Consider the following 17,108-nt stretch of genomic DNA (forward strand, 5'->3'; position numbering starts at 1 on the left):
CTTCCAAGGTCACTAAAATGAGTAGCCAGACTGTTGGGGGCAAATTAGCTTACTTGCTAATTAGCTTACTTGCTGTTCACCGCTATGATCTTTGGAATAGCGGTATATAAATAAAACAAATTATTAAATTATTATTGTGTACTTCTGTATGACAGAGGATTGGACTTGGATGGCAAACTCTATGATTCTAGGGTCTCTGGTTGGTACAGGATAAAGGTTGCAATCTGTCCTTTTTTCATGCCACTTACTTCCCTTCCGTCCTTTCTGCTACCAGGTTTATTATGCTGTTTACACCTTCAAGGGAAGGAACTCAAATGAACTGAGTGTAACAGCCAATCAGAGACTAAAGATTCTGCAGTTTGAAGACATCACTGGAAATCAGGAGTGGTGGTTGGCAGAGGCACATGGGAAGCGGGGCTATGTGCCATCCAGTTACATTCGGAAGACAGAGTACACGTGAGATGCCTATCTGGCAGTGCCAGAATCCATTGCCTTAATCGCTGTTGGAAATGGACAGAGGAAGAAAGTCTTGCTCAGTCTTGCTCCCCTGTTCTTCCCTGATGGTTTAGATTTGGATATATTAGATAGGGAGTGACATTTCCAGTAATGATGAATTGAGGTGCTCCCATTGGCCTTCTACTGTTGTACCTTATGAAGCAGTACTGCCAGGCCTGAGCAGCAGTCTCTTCTTCCCTTCATCAGTGCTGGGTGAAGTTCATTTCTCCTTGTGGGAGGTCCTTAGTTCCCTTTGACTAACAGGGTTGCAAACTAGCTGGAGATGATGCAGCAAGGAGGCATTTGACCAATGCTAAACTATGTGATAGGCACCAGTTCAAATCCTAACAGGAGCCCTGCTGGATCAGGCTGAGGATTCATCTAGGTCAGTATTTTGTTCTCCCAGTGAGACCAGCCCACCAGTAGTCCACAAGACTTCTGCCTTCTATCCCCCAGAAACTGGTATTGAGAAAAACACTATTTCTGAAGCAAAACTTCTAAAAAATTCTTCTTTGTAATCTGGGGGTGGCCATGTTCATTGGGAGATTCTGGAAATTGTAGAGCCACCCGAAGAAGAAGAAGAAGGAGAACAACAACAACAACTTTTCTAAGGCCTGTACTCAACTGACTGGTTTCCATTTAACAATCACAATAATAGCTGTTGATCAATCTGACCTTCATGAAAGAGTGGCTGGACCCATATAGGGCAGAGAGAAAGACAGAAGTCTCTTTTCCTAAGGACAGAATAATGTTGGGTGCAGAGTTGCTGCACTAGATATTTTTGGGAGTGATGCACAATGGCAGAGGGCAGAGAAAACCATCTCAGTTGCCAAAGAAAATTGCTCTGCCAGCTCGCAAGCAGTTTGGAATAGAGATCCTGTATCAGGAGACTTACTACATTTTCATCCAGGCAAAACTATGACATGTTTTCCCTTTTCTGTCCCACAGGACCCACTTGCCACCTGTAGCCCACCTCTACAGCTGGTGACGAGTGGCAGTCATGGGAGATGGATCTGGCTGTGCACTTACAGCCAGCTAAAAAATAACAGTAACTACTCTAGGTTCGCCAAAGTTTCTGAAGGATCCCTTTGTCCTGTGATTGGCTATAGGCACATAGCTAAACACTTCTGGTGCCCCCCCCCCCATGCCCTACTCTTCACCAGATGTGAAATGACTGCTGAGGTGTGTAGGAGGGAGATGAATCCTGCAAGGAGTTTGGGCATTACATGAGAAATTCCTCCCTCTACAGTAACCAAAAAAGTTCAGTTATGCCTGAACTTTTGCTATTGTCTTCCCAATCCTGGTGTTGCAGCACCTACATCAATTTTACCCTAGATGCTACCACCATCTAATCTAGCATAGTTTTGCCAGCCAACAGAATTATAGCCCTTGGATGCTGCAGCGTCTCTGTAAATTGCTGGGACTGTTCTGGCCTTCAGGTACCAGTCAGAATTGCCAGGGGTGGAATGAATTCCTGTGCTGAGAGAAAAGACTCCGAATGTAAGAGCTGCATTTTGTTTGATACTCTTGAGCTACTGTTTTGTAAATAAAAGTTCTCTTTCTGAAATTATTTGTGTTCATACATGCAAAGTCATTGTGTTTGTATTCCCCTTCTCATTTTGACATAAGCAAAAATGCTGCTGCCAGTAATACATTTAAAAAAACAATAATAATCTGCCGCTGCCCTGGCCTTGGAAAGAAAAAAGAACTGGTGATATCTGCTGGGCTTGATACCCTTCCCCACTGCCATTCCCTTCTCCTTTTGTGTCATGTCTTTTTAGACTGTAAACCTGAGTGCAGGAAACTGTCATATTAACAATCTGCAATACACTCTAAGAGCCTTTGTGGCTGAAGAGTGGGTTACTGTTATTTATTCTGCCAGCCTAACTACAGCTGATAACACTAGAGGAAAACTTGCTCTTGGAAGAGTACACACCCCTTATTAATCAACCAGATTTCATGATTTAGACAAAAGTATTTCTTTCAGAACCTTGGTTTGGGACTGGAAATGCACTGTGAGGAGCTAGGGAACACTCAGTTGTGTGCTGGACTTTAATTCCTATCATCCCAAATCACTGTGAGAGAAGCCACACAATAGTGATGAATCCAGACCAAGTTCAACCTGTTCATGGAAAGCCTTAAATATCCTACAACCAGCAAAGCAGGCACATAGGAAGGCCATGAGGACTGGATTGTTTCAGAGAAGGATCCCCCAAATATTTATCACCACTTTTATTACATTTTTCAGTTGAAATATAGCACCTAAGCTGAAGCTCTTCATCCCATTTGCTCCAAATAAGCTTTAGAAACATGGTCAGAAAGGTCCCTGTAGAGCCACCTATTCCTGGTCCACTATTGTCAACTGACTGCCAGCAGCTAACCAGGGCTTCAGGGAGAATTCTTTCCTAACCAGTATAGGGATTGCAACCTGCATACAAAGTATATGATATATCGCCTGAGCTATGGCCCTATTCCCAGAGACCCATCAGGCTAGAAGTGCAAACAGAACAGTAAAGGTACACTGTACACAGCAATCAGCCTATTTGTTCCATCTTCCTTTGCAGCATGGAGAATTATATGGATATTTTAAACACCCTCAAAGATTTAGGAACATGGTTTGAATTCTGAAACAAGGGAGCAACTCAGGTGGTTGAGCTTCAAATTATCCTTGGTAGCACTGACAAGAAGAAGTGGTAGCAAACCTGCACCTTCTCCACAGAATCAGGGTTGACTTGCTGTCAGCTGCAGGTTCAGGGCCAAGTAAGTAAGGTGGCTGCAGCATACCAACGAATGATCTCCGAAGATGTTCCAAGTGTAGTGGCATTGTCAATACAATCACAGAATTGTCACAGAGAATCAAGGCAGGTCCAGAACAGCTGTAACAAGATATATACAATATAGAGAATCTTCATGTTGCTGCTTTGGCCTCAAGCTCTCTATAGGGGAGTGTTCAATGTTCCCACAATGCCAGCATCCCTTGCCATTCCTTCAAAGGTGCCTTGCTGTTGAAGCAGCTCCTCGGGGCTGTCAAACTCCACAATCTTCCCTGCTTGAAGGACCATCACCCTAGAGAATAAGAGAGTAGATTTCAGTTCAGTTGCATGAAAAGAGAGAGCTCTTTATGCATTTGGTAAGCCTACAAGGTTTTCATCCCTAAGTTTGTGTGTATTTTTCTAAACTTTTAATTTACAAAGATACATGACTTTGCATAGGTAGAAATCATTCCTTTATATTTGGCAGCTCCTTTGCTTTTGTTCTAGCAGGCACTTGACTACCCATGATGGATGCTGGAGCCTTTTCTGGAACAGGAGTTACAGGACTTGATTGTCAGCTCCTAATAGAAAACAATGTCACAGATGATTAAAGGTTGATTGTATCATTTCATTTATCAATTTTATTGGAGTCATTCACTGGTCAGTGAATCCAAGATTTTAGGTTGGATTTCTAGAGCCAATTGCTAATGTTTCAAGATCATCAGCTTACCACAAGTGTGTGGTGTTTGTTTTTTATTTTGCCCTGATGAACTACTACTGAGTGGGAAGCACAGGCCCTGTGATTATGCCAAAAGGTGGGGCTGATGAAGCTCTTTGCCTGTTTTGCTATGTTCCAATTCTTTATGGCTTGTTGACTATAAAACAGATATAATGAGGTCATCGTTTCCTTTCCAGATCTGCTTTTATAGCAGTGTAAAGTTCTGTCATAAGTGCCAAATACAGTTAAAAGCTTTACTGAAATTATTATGATTCTTTTTGTTGTTTGTGTGTTTGTGGCTGAAAGACAGTATGGTAAGAAATGAATTTAGTTTCCTAGGGATGAAAAAGATTTCTTCTGCAAATTTTATACTGCTTCTAAAGGACTTATATGTTATCATCCTAAGTAAGCAACCAACTTATTTCTAAACATTGGTGACATGTATCTTTCTGCTGCATTACTGCATCGAGTTATTACTCTATAAAAACACACAAAAGAGGCCAGTAAACCTTTGAGACTTATCTGGGAGGAAGAATTTTCTTGCATTAATTTCTGTGGACTCAGTCCACTTATTTTTCTGTTTGCCTGTCTCAGAAAGCTAGCTGGCTTGAAAGCTTTACATCAGGGTGGGGAAAGTGCATCATGCCAACCACTACTGAGGCCCCAGCAACCTCCCAATTTTTCCAAAAAGATGTGCTCTCCATCTCCCAATTGTATATGGGGCAATTTCACAATGTTTTGGGATGGGGGCTGAGCTATTTTTGGCCAGGGAAAGAACTTTTAAAAAACTTTTGGATGAAAGGGGAAAAAACCTTGCAAAATGAAAAACAACTTTTCAGGGGAAGTGAGGTATTTTAAGGCCATACTATGCCATTGTAGTCAATGAGACTTGAGCATCCATGGGTTCTGGTATCCACAGGGGGCCCTGGAACAAAAACCCAGCAGATACCAAGGGCCCACCCACTATCTTTCTCGATCAGGTGTGTATACGCAAACATACACACGTATGTTACCTGTTGCTATCCATAATGGTGTGCAACCGATGAGCAATGGTGATCACAGTGCAGTCAGCGAACTCACTCCGGATTGTCTCTTGGATCAAGTGATCAGTTTCCATATCCACAGCTGCTGTCGCTTCATCCAGAATCAATATTTTGGATTTACGGAGGAGGGCTCGTGCCAAACAAACCAGTTGTCTCTGCCCCACACTGTGGAAACAAAATGATTGCTGTTTTTAGCAGCTAAATGGACAGCCCATGGCAGGAAGAAGATTGGGATGAACCTCTGCACAGATCATGCTTTCACTTAAGCCAGGCTGTGATGGGTCATGAGATGCGGCAAGAGCAGCCTATACAACTAAGAGTATCTTGGTACTCCAGCATTACCCTCCTATACCTTAGGTTCTCTCCTGCTTCGCTCACTGGATAGGACAGTCCTTCAGGAAGGCTGCACACAAAAGACTTCAGGTGTGCCAGCTCCAGAGCATGCCAGACTTCTTCATCTGAATGCTGGTTGAATGGGTCCAGGTTCATGCGCAAGCTCCCCGAAAACAGAACAGGATCCTGCAGGTGTGGATGCAAGATGCTTAAGATAGTACAGTTGAATGGGAGACCAGCTGAGCTGTAATTTTGCTTTCATTTTTGCAGATTAAATGGTTAGAATTTTTTAAACCACCTTCCATGTTTGAGATCCAAAAGCTGTAGTTTCAGCTCTCTAGGGCATTCTTTCACAAGAAATGTGATGAATATGCAGTGTGTCTGTATCTACTTTGATGGTTTAGCCATTTCAGGATGAGCCCTACACACTTGCCTCTTTCTATTCCTACTTTTGCCCGCTGAAGACCACTGTGCTAAAAATTAGGATGGGTGAATATTCATTGTGACCTTAAGGCTGAATTCCAAGTTTGAAATGGACTTGAGGGCCACATCCAGAGATGGGTGAGGCTATATAGGCAATGTGGGTTTTTAAACAGGCTGGATAGATATTTGTTGGAAGTGCTTTGATTATGTCTTCCTGCATGGTAAGGGTTGGCCCACTAGATGGCCCTTGTGATCTCTTCAAACTCTATGATTCTATGATTAGACTAAATACAAAACGATAGAGGCTGCTGAATGTTGATTTACAGTCTAATTCACTTCAAGTAGAATTAACAATGTGTACTTCATTGGGTGTGGTCATTACTACTTCTCCCCTCCAAGGTCTTCCCTAGTGTCTTTTAATATAACAGTTGGCAATAGATCATGTTTCCTCAGAAATAGGCAAGCCACAGGGGGATACGAAACAAAACAACTCTATTCAGAAGTAGATATTTGGGAGAATGATCATCTCACCAGCTGCTCCAAATAAATGAGTACTAAGTCAAAAAGAGAACACCCCATCCCCATCCCAGCTACTGCCTTCTCCAGATAGAGTTTAGAGTCAATACTCAACTTATATCAGTACTCGGCTCTGACCAGCCAAAGTCTGGTCCCACCACCACCTTTGGCTTTCTTACCTGTGGGATGATGGTGAGTTTCTGGCGCAGATCATGAAGGCCAATGGTTGCTATATCAAGCCCATCAATCAGGATTTTTCCCCTTGCTGCCTCCAGGATGCGAAAGAGACAATTAGTGAGTGAGGATTTCCCAGCTCCTGTTCGGCCCACGACACCAACCTGAAAGGACAGCATTCTGATTATTATGTGCCTGGTACAACCTCTATTTCTTTTTTCTTCATTTAACTAGCTAGACAGAATGGTGTATCATTGTTCTTGCTCTGCTTAGCTGTGGTGACTTGGTAGCATTATTATGTGCTTTCAACTGAGAAAATAGCTGCTGGGAGCTGAAAACCCAAGAGGTTTTCATGTCAATGGGAAACTGGCCCAGCAATAAAAGAGAGAGCCAACCTTTCCCTGCCTACTATCTTCCACTTGACATTTTTCTTCTCTGTATGCACTTCTCACATGTGACATCATCTATTCTCAGCAATGTCTGAGACAGCTTCATTTACCTTACTGTAGAATCTCACCTTCTCAGTGCCCTTGATATCACAGTTGATCCCATCAAGAACTAGCTCCAGCTCAGGCCGATACCGCACCTGATAGTCCACAAAACGGATCTCTCCCTTGTTGGGCCAGTCTGAGGGTGGCCTCTGTGATGTCTCCCAGGGTGCCTGCAGGAGGCATCAGAAGAATTGTTTGAAACTATTTCATTGGAATCTCTTACTACATTGGGATCTTCCAACAACCCACTTACCAGCAGATACTGACCATTAACCACAATATCCCCATACCTCATTTGCCACCTCTGTATATTCGTGCACTCTCTCTACAGCCACAATGTTGGTCTCTAGCTCAGAAGTCATCCGTACCAACCAATTCAATGTCTGAGTCACCTGCATAGGAGGAATGGAAATGTCAGCAAAACAGACCAGGTTTTCCAGCCCTCTCTTCTCTCCCAGGCTTAGTGTAAATGCCACATATACAGATTCCAGGAAGGATGGCACTTTACATAGAAGTTTGTCCTGCTATGGAAATTACATTCCATTTTGAAAATAGTTCCCACTTCTAGGGCAGAAAAAATGAAATGCACAGATATAGGATGGGGGGGCACCTGGCTGAATGAAACTACATGTGAAAGGGATCTGGGAGTCCAAGTAGACCACAAGTTGAACATGAGTCAACAGTGCAATGCGGCAGCTAAAAAGGCCAATGCAATTTTAGGCTGCATCAATAAAAGTATAGTGTCTAGATCAAGAGAAGTAATAGTGCCACTGTATTCTGCTCTGGTCAGACCCCACCTGGAATATTGTGTCCAGTTCTGGGCACCACAATTCAAAAAGGACATTGAGAAACTGGAGCGTGTCCAAAGGAGGGCGACTAAAATGGTGAAAGGTCTGGAAACCTTGCCCTATCAGGAACGACTCAGGGAGCTGGGGATGTTTAGCCTGGAGAAGATAAGGTTAAGAGGTGATATGCTAGCCCTGTTTAAATATTTGAAGGTATGTCATATTGAGGAGGGAGCAAGCTTGTTTTCTGCTGCTCCAGAGACTAGGACCCAGAGCAATGGATGCAAGCTGCAGGAAAAGAGATTCCACCTCAACATTAGGAGGAACTTCATGACAGTAAGGGCTGTTCGACAGTGGAACACACTCCCTTGGAGTGTAGTGGAGTCTCCTTCCTTGGAGGTCTTTAAGCAGAGGCTAGATGGCCATCTATTGGGGATGCTTTGATTGGATTTCCTGCATGGCAGGGGGTTGGACTGGATGGCCCATGCAGTCTCTTCCAACTCTATGATTCTATGATTCTAGCAATCTGTACAGGAAGACATCCTCTTATGGATTAGTGAGTGGCCCCTGAGCTTCATGAGGACAGGCCACTTCAGCTGTAACTCACTTTAATTTCAGTACTAGTATGTTTTCAGAAAGAGGTGGATTAGTGGTATCATTAATTGTTGTTCTGCTAGAAGCTACAAGCTACAGAACTACAATCAACGATCCATACTTCAGAGATCTAGCACAGTGAGGAAGGCAACTCACTTTGTTCTGTCAACACAGTAGACCTGGCCTTATCTCATAAATAGTGCTGTCTTATTTTCTTTTCCCATCCCACATTGGTCACCTACACCAAGTCTCCAAGCTTCTGAAGAAGCTGATTCACAGAACCATCTTAGCAATCTATTTTGTTCATGTGCATTCATGTTCTTACAATTTTGAAGCTGTGTAATTGAAGAACAGTTTTTAACTTTTAAAAAAGCTACTGTATAGTTTAAGAGGAATGTAGGTAAGCTTACATAAAAAATACAGTTATGAACCAGTTCCATTAGTTTCACCCAAAAGCACCTAATCTCTAGTTTGGGCATTTCACAACTGAGAACATTTGCCAGCTTGAGTTTTCCTGCTTTTTAGGTGTGCTATTCTACTGTAGCACAGCTGCAGTTTAAATACAAATAGAAAAAGAATGGTGCAAAAGTAAAGCTGTTCTTACTCAATTTTGCACCATTCATTTTGAATCACTCTGTATATATAGTGCTTGCAGCACAGGACTAGAAGGCTGCAGTCTTTCAGCCAGACCTATACATATTTACTCATAAGTAAGCAAAAGGATGAAAACTTTATAAGATTACAGATTACTCTGTATGTCCTGTATTCCTATATAAGCAATGCTGTTTTAAATGTAAGTAATATATTCTATTAATGAGATTGTTAATTGAAGTGTAAGGATTAGGAAATTTCATTCTAGAAAGCAATTAATTGTGGCTGAGTCAGGCAGAGCAGGGGAAAGCACTTGCAGTGCAAGACATGGAGTGACCCTAAAACTAGAAATGTGTGGCAAGCAATAGAGAAACAAACAGCTAGCAATTGCGAAAGGTGGTCATGTTATTCATTTTTCCTAGGGACAACAGCTGCTTCCACTGTGCCTCAGTTGCATGTTTTCCTACATACTGTGCCAAAGGCAAATAAATGGCAATGCTGCTCTATTCATTCATTCATTAACAGATTTTCTGCAATTAAGAAAAGATGTAGAAGAAGCAGGGAGAAAACATGGGAAGATTGCAATTGGCTTGTGGATCCCTTGTCATAAATTTGTATTATTATTATTATTATTATTATTATTATCCTTTATTTATGAAGCGCTGTAAATTTACACAGCGCTGTACATGCACAAAGAAGATACACTGAATGCATATAAAGAGCTTTATCTGGCAACACCCCTCAGAAGCTTACAAGAGCTGAGAAAAGCAACTGACTAAAAATACACCCATAAATTAGAAACCATCATCCTAATGAGTATAGTCTATCTGTGCACATATCAAAGAAGCTCCAGACTGGCCACTTCTGTGACCAATTGTTGTGTCACTCACATTGAGAGCTGAAGAGATAGAAAGCCCCACAATGCCACTGTCCAAAGAATCTTTGGCAAAGACTGCCAATAATGCCGCAAAGAAAATCACCAGATTCCCCACAAATTCGAGGCGCACAGCCAGCCATCTGTAGAAAGGGAGGGGTAAGGTGATTAATTCAATTTACAGCATCTTACATCCAGCCTATGCCATTTAGTGTGGGGGTGTTAACTCCACAGTGTATGCTTTCTAGACCTTGTAGAATGTTACTTTGAAAATGTAATGGCTCTGTTACTTGTTAAATGCACCCTGGAGCACCATGTTAGCACTGCCATTAAAGGGCCCTTTATGCATTTCATTGCTTGTTACAATATTGTTCTTTGCTTGTTTTGGAGGAGATGAAGTGTTGCATTTACCTTAACAAGAGGCAACCAGAGAGTTTTATGTTCTTTTTTAACACCAGGTTCCTGGTCTCCTACTCTGAACAGCACAAGACCCTGTCTGCTGCCATCAACAATAGACCAGAGTGATACAATGCTCCAGAAAGACCATGGGTGAGCAAAGTGAAGAACATGGACCATATGCAGCCTTCCATGGCCATTTTTGTGCCCTCCAGTGCCTCCCAGAGGTCATATATATATATATTCAATATCCCCCCCCCTTCAGAATGTCCCCAAAGCACTCTAGGGGCTGTGGAGGACATTTCCACCACATCTGGAGGTCCCCAAGGCGGCCTATCAAGTCAAAAACAATTTTAGCAATTTTTTCCAGCGTTTTTGCCCCAATGCTCCAAAATGTTCTGGGGGGGGGGGGGGCTTTCCACTATATCTTGTGGGCCTCCTGGGCCAATACAGGCCCACAAGAGGCTTTTTTTGAAATTAAAAACGTGCTGAAAATGCCTCCATAGCTTCTAGAAATATTTCAGGCCCAAAAATATTTATTTACTTACTGGCTTATTTATTTATAGGACTAAGTGTGGCCCTCCAAGGTTTCCTAGGGGGCAAATGTGGCCTCCTAGCCCTATACAGTTGCCCTCCCCTGCTCTGGTGTCACACGTGGATGGCAGTGTACATGGTTCTCTTTTGCTCTAACCAGTCTAACCTTTGTTTTTAAGTTGAAAAAGAAGAAGGAAAAGGCCCCTGGCCAGCTCATATTTAAGTAACTGCCAGCAACATCACTTTCACCCCTAAACAAGTAAATGCAATAATTTATTCATTTGCACAAGATAAGGGACACAACTGCATTTAACCATAGATAGAGTGGCATTCCCACCCTCCACCCCACCCCCTCAATCTCTTCCATTAGTTCTGGAATAACTTCTTATTTTCACTTCAAAATCTTATGTTACTGACTCTGAAACAGTTGCCTGTTGAGCACCACTTCCCAATACTCTAAATTATTCTAAAATCCAAGAGGAGAGGTGTGCTAATTTGAGATAACCTGGGTAAACCAGGCTGATAGAAAACTGCACTTTTCTTTCAGTTTTGTAATACTATCAGCATTATTTAAAAAAAAAACCAACCACTGGCTGATGTTACACTTTTTATACAGTCCTGCTGGGTCTTTCCACATCTCAGCCTCACCTGTTAGAAACTATCCAAGAGTACACCGATTTCTGATTGATGTCCACAATCTTCTCATTGTGCTGCAGGAAGCGTTCCTGGTGCCCATAGGCCCGGATGACAGAGAGACCTGATACTGTTTCACTGAAATGGGAATAGATGGGCGAACGGGTGACAGAGTCCAGGCGCCGCAACTGGCGGGAGGTGCTCACATAGAATTGCTAGGAGCAAAAAAATAAGCCATTAAGATCTACAAACAGGACAGAGACAACCTAGCTGTACAGGGGGTTGTGGGGGGAGGATTTCTGTTGTTTTCCTCATCCTTTCTATTAACACTCGTACAAGTGACATAACTCTATGATTTCATATAGCTTCAAGAATATTTTTTTGTTGACACAAGGATGATCTTACATCCTTTTGCTTTTAAGACAATGGCCTGTTTAATTAGGGGGGAGAAAAGTATGTTTTCAAAGTTGCAAAAAACACAATGCAGAGTTAAGAGAGTCAAGACCTGTTGCATGCCAAAACAACTGTGTGGTTACACTACCATCTCCACAAAAGGTTACAGCTCTTTAGATATTTTTTAAATGCCTTTGGGCCATTAGATTTAAGCTTTTTTCATCTCTTCTTTAGAGGTTCTAATTCAGATTGGGATTTATCTAATTGTTGCCTCATTCCTATTTGGGAATGGTCTCAGGCCCCCTCATCCCAGCCTTGCATGGGGCAAAGGGCAAGCAGGACCAGATGTAAGCGTCCTGTACTGATGCACAGGATATTTGATCTGCTGTTTCTGATTTCATTGACCCAGGTCTTCAATGTCAACGGAACAGAGCTCGGAAAATCACTGTTTGGACTATAGCACCACCAACCATGCTGACTGGGGGACACTGGGAGTTCTACACCAAAAAAGTAACATTTCCTAATTCTGAATGTACACAGGTAGATCTTTGAAGTGAAGCTCTGAGGATGAAGCATGAGTTCTGAATGCATACCACATGGCAATAAGAGGAATCTCCACTACCAGAAGGAGGCCCAACTCACTTGAACAAAATAGTAGATGAGTCCCAGAGGCAACATGATTATGGCAAAATAAGGTGTTGCAATGCAGATGATCACAAGGGTACTGACAATTCCCAAGCAACAATTCAGCCAGGAACGAAATGACATTGGAATGGTCTCATCAACAGTGAAGATGTCCTACAGGGAAGAAAGCAGAGGATTAAAACAGATCTGGTATAATAGTACTTGATCAGGAGAAGCCAGTTATGACCAAGAATGTTGCATGAAACAGCCATAGATAGAGGTCTCACTTACAGTTCAGCCTTGTTCATTAAACTAGGGTTACTCTCAGCAGCACTAGCTAGCACACCAAGGAATTGGCAGCTACATTTCAACATCTGGCAGGTGAACAATACTGACAGCTACATTTTAATATCTGGAAGGTCATATGATTCCTACCTCTGTTTTATATAATGATTTTGTGTGTGAAGTTCCTTTGGTGCAACAGTAGACACATCTCACTATTCTTCCTTGTATTATAAAAACAACCATTTGCTTTCTTCACTCAGTTCATATAACTTCTTTAAGTATACAAATATTATAGGTCTTTGCACATCGGGTCTGTAGTCCCTTTGATTGAGTCTAATCATCTGGTGTGTGGTCTTCCGCTGTTTTTACTGCCTTCCATCTTTCCTAGCATCATTATGTTTTCTAACAATTCATTTTTCCTGATGATGTGGCCACAGTACAACAACCTCAATTTAGTCTTCTTGGCTTTCAGAAAGAGTTCAGCCTTGATCTGTCCTAGAACCCATTTGTTTGCCCTCTTGGCCATCCATGGTATTCTCAGTACTTTTTTCCAGCACCATATCTCAAATGAGTTGATATTTAAAATTTATACAACATTTAAACATTGTACAAATATTACTATCTATTTAGTTACTGTATTTTATAATGGTGCTATTGTATCTGTAAAATCATATATCTAATGCACATTCACACAACATCTAATGTATTATAAGTATCCATCATTACAACTAAAGAATAACTAAAGGAACAACTGACAGCAGATAAGTGAGATGGGATGATGAGTGGGATCCAAGAGAGTGACAGGTCAAGAACACCCGTTGATCAAATCATTCGGAAGTTGGAGCTGACAGTGATAGTGGATCAATCAAGTTATTGAAACAATAGTTGCAAGCAGGATCAGAGAAGAAAAAAATAAAAGGCAGCTGGTCAGTAAACATGACCCAGGTCTTCTGGAATGACTCTTATCCTGATTCTAGAAAGATCGGCAAGCAGCTCATCATGATCACAGACTTTATAAAACACTATTGACAATGGCATACATTCGTCTTCTCCCAACATGCTCTTAGTTGTTTATTGTCTTAGGCACTGGCCCATTCCTCCTAATCAAATCCCTGGCACAGTCCAAAGTTTCATGTTTACACTTTGGGAGCGATTTTTTTTTTAAAGCTTGCCCCATCAAGTTTCAAAAAGGATGATCTCAGACCTTGGCAAACCTGTTTATGATGCGGCCAGTTGGTGTTGTGTCAAAGAAACTCATAGGTACATGAAGGATGTTATTCAGCAAATGCTTGTGCAGGACCCGCGAAGCTCGGACAGCACCGTGGGCAGCAAGGATTGCTGCAGCCAACAAGAAAAGAGCTGAAAGAAAAAAATATATCTTGAGGCCAGAGCAGATGGGCAAGAAAAAGCAGCTCAATTCTGCTTATTCCAAAAGTAGGTCAAAACCTCACTGCCCACACAGCCTGCTCCCAAGACAGGTGGAATACACAAGATCCAACTACATGGTCCGGCATCAAGCCATGCTGCTGAGTAATTTTTTGTTGTTGCCTACCTACCATGCATGAACACACCACCTGCAACCTCCAAGTACCTCCCATGTCCACCCATATGTCATCCCCATTGCATGGCCCTCCCTTTGTTTGGCCACACAGTCACACATGCGATACTGCACTGGTACAGGGCATCAGTGCATCAGTGTGCAAGAGATACACTGGCAAAGCACAATCATGGAGGCCACCCATACATGTCCCCTTCACTCTATTCCCCTCTGTTGGATTGCCTGGTTTGTTGCACTTTCACATTTCTGTTTTGCCACAGCCCCACACTGATGCCGAGCTGTTTAAATGCAGGTGCAAAGATGTGTATTTTCTGCAGTGAGACAAAGGCGGGTTACAGACCGCCCATTTGGGGCGGGCTGTACCCACCCCTTTCCCCGGTGTATCGGGGCCTCAGCTGCCAGAACGGCAGCCGCTGAGGCCCCGATCCGCCGCTTTTCAGGCTGCAGGGAAGCGGCAAAACGCTGCTTCCCCGCAGCCTGAAAAGGGGTGTCCTTGGGGCTTCAAGCCCCAAGGACACCCCGTGGCGGCGGGGAGGAGAAAGGGGCCACTTGGCCCCTTTCTCCCTTGCTTTGCTGGGCGCAGCCGTCTGAAGGCTGCGCCCAGCGACGCAAAGCGGCGCCACAAACCAGGAAGGAGCTCCGAAATGGAGCTCCTTCCTGGTCCGCACTAAGGGCGCACTAGGCGCCCTGGCGCAGAGCGAGGACGTCACGTCCGTGCCGCCCCGTATAGAGGCAGCACGGCCGTGACGTCCTCATGGCAGTGGCCGTCTGGAACGGCCGCCGTCATTTTTTACGCGCAGAGTGCATATTAGGGTTAGGGAGGTGCGGAAGCACCGCACCTCCCTAACCCTAGTACGCACTCCGTGCGTATTTTAATGGCGGTGTGTAACCCGCCTGAGTATCCTGGCTTCTTTTTGCTCCAGTTTTTAGTCCCGGAGTGCAGTTTTGTTCTGGTTTCCAGCTGTTTTGAAGGTGTGCATCATATAAGCACGTTGCTTTTAAGACAGCTGGAAACTGCTTTATTTTGCCCTTCTGTTTCACCTCTTGATGAAGGCTTGATGCAGAGGGACATGCCAGTAGAAGTAAGTATGGGCCATTTCGTGCTTAAGGCCTTGGGTGGGCAAAAGGTAGATTCAGATCTATTGACAGATCTTTGGGTGATTTGCAGAAGATGAGCCAGCATTTCTGATTCCCAGTTGTTTTAACAATGACAGCAACAATTTTCCTTCTCTCCCAGTGAGTCCTTACCTCTCCTAAAATCATGCTGCTGAAATGAGGAAAGATTGAGACTAAGCAGGAATGGATTTTGGTGTGAACTCAGTTCTCTGTACTCAAAGATCTTGGGCTCCAAATTCCTTAATTCTCTGTGTACATGATAAATGATTTGGAGCTTGGAAAAATTACTGTTTGGTCTGCAACACCCAGAATTCCTGAGTTGTAGCCTTAAAAAAATCCTAAACTCTGAAACAGGAGTTGGATCTGGTCTAAACAACTGCTAACATTGCCTGTGAGCCCCTGCCCCCCAATTCCATTTTTCAGAGACTTACCCTGTCCTGTGCCCAGTGCCCCATAGACTCCAATGCGCATGTCACGTTCAGCAGTTGGATAAGTCATGTTCTGGTATTTTACAGCATCATTTGTCCATTCACTGAGCCACAAACTGGAGCCAACATTGGCTGCAGCTTGAGCTACATAGGCTATGAAGATCCACGTTGAGAGGCTACAACCAACTGCACGCAAATACCGCATATACATAATGAACTTCACCTGCAAGACAGAATGTTGTTATCAGCTGCACATGGCAAAACTGTCCCTCCAGATTTTTACATTCCCACACATATTATAGATGTACACATATGGAAATAAGCAGGACCAGTGAAGTACACCATGACAAAAAGATGAAGCTACTCTTTGGAAGGCTGAGCAGTAGATAATGGCAAAAAGAAAATCTATGAAATACAAGTTAAAAATCAGACCACTGGGCTCAGGTGTTATCATACCTTTTCCTTAGGACTAATGAGCAACTTTGACAAAGCTTGGGGCTAAATTTTCATCCCCAACACTCATCACAGGCCAAATTGGGCCAAGAAAGTATTAAAAATTGGGAGGGGGTCAAAATAATAGGATGCTTACTTATAGTTTTTGAATCTGGGAACTCTGCAACCTCCCCTTCCCCAATGCAAAAACCTGCAGTCGGGGAGTTTCAGAAATCTACCACCACCCTTCTCATGCATTTCTTTTCTTCCCTGAGGGCACTGAGCACTCTGTGGAGGCACAGGGACTGCAGAAACAGCCTTGAGTACTGCATGCTGCCCATGGAGCACAATTTGCCCATCTTTGGTCTACCAGAAAGAATAGTCCTTCATTAACTCCAGTAAAAAGGTTTTCCTCTGGCTATCCCATCTCTCTGACAAAGTTCCTAGCCCAAGGCTAAAGAATGCATGAACTTTAAGGTTTTAATGTACTGCACCTCCCATTGGCCTTAGCCAACAGAGCCTATAGTGAGTGATGATGGAAGATGCAAGCCAATAGTATCTGACGAATGACTTGTTTCACATTCCTGTTACACCCATATCCAGCTCTCTGGATCTATGTTGGTACTGAGCCCAGTTGTGAAGCATAAGTACATTTCTGGTCCCTTCCTCTCACCTTGCCTGTTTCCACAGCTTCTTTATCAATTAGCTTTTGCCCCTTTTTCTCTGTCACTGACTCCTTCTCCTTCTCCTTTTCTTGGAGGGTCTTCTTGAGAGATTTGTTACTCTGGGTACTGAGACTAGAAAAGGAGAGTGATAATGAGAATTAGAGCTTTGAATCTATAGTTGTCCTCTCACTCTGCCACATCTGACATTTGGACTTACATTTCCCCATCTCTTCCAGCCCAATGCTACCTCCGAA

The 17,108-nt window shown here is 43.2% G+C and overlaps 2 protein-coding genes across 5 annotated transcripts in view; one reads left to right on the top strand and one right to left on the bottom strand.

Annotated features, from left to right (window-relative positions):
- Positions 1–2,080, top strand: part of LOC149318393 (dynamin-binding protein-like) — an 87,355-nt gene extending 85,275 nt beyond the window's left edge. Inside the window, exon 17 of one of the 2 annotated variants that reach the window (XM_089509598.1) lies at positions 275–2,080. In XM_089509598.1, coding sequence (XP_089365724.1) covers positions 275–460 — 186 coding nt within the window. In that variant the 3' untranslated portion in view covers positions 461–2,080. The remainder of the gene's footprint in view (positions 1–274) is intronic. The other variant, XM_089509599.1, reaches the window with a different exon arrangement.
- LOC149318394 (ATP-binding cassette sub-family C member 2-like) overlaps positions 2,076–17,108 on the bottom strand; it is a 39,412-nt gene continuing 24,379 nt past the window's right edge. For all 3 annotated transcript variants that reach the window (XM_089509595.1, XM_089509594.1, XM_089509596.1), the window contains 12 exons: positions 16,863–16,986; positions 15,761–15,980; positions 13,860–14,014; positions 12,389–12,544; positions 11,369–11,568; positions 9,807–9,933; positions 7,237–7,338; positions 6,973–7,116; positions 6,461–6,619; positions 5,362–5,528; positions 4,980–5,174; positions 2,076–3,561 (listed from right to left, as the gene is read on the bottom strand). In XM_089509595.1, the coding sequence (XP_089365721.1) occupies positions 3,432–3,561; positions 4,980–5,174; positions 5,362–5,528; positions 6,461–6,619; positions 6,973–7,116; positions 7,237–7,338; positions 9,807–9,933; positions 11,369–11,568; positions 12,389–12,544; positions 13,860–14,014; positions 15,761–15,980; positions 16,863–16,986 (1,879 nt within the window). In that variant the 3' untranslated portion in view covers positions 2,076–3,431. The remainder of the gene's footprint in view (positions 3,562–4,979; positions 5,175–5,361; positions 5,529–6,460; positions 6,620–6,972; positions 7,117–7,236; positions 7,339–9,806; positions 9,934–11,368; positions 11,569–12,388; positions 12,545–13,859; positions 14,015–15,760; positions 15,981–16,862; positions 16,987–17,108) is intronic.

Source organism: Sceloporus occidentalis, unplaced genomic scaffold (assembly GCF_023333645.1).
Source record: "Sceloporus occidentalis isolate IW3139 unplaced genomic scaffold, rSceOcc1.0.p SCAF_2, whole genome shotgun sequence".
Lineage (NCBI taxonomy): Eukaryota > Metazoa > Chordata > Lepidosauria > Squamata > Phrynosomatidae > Sceloporus > Sceloporus occidentalis.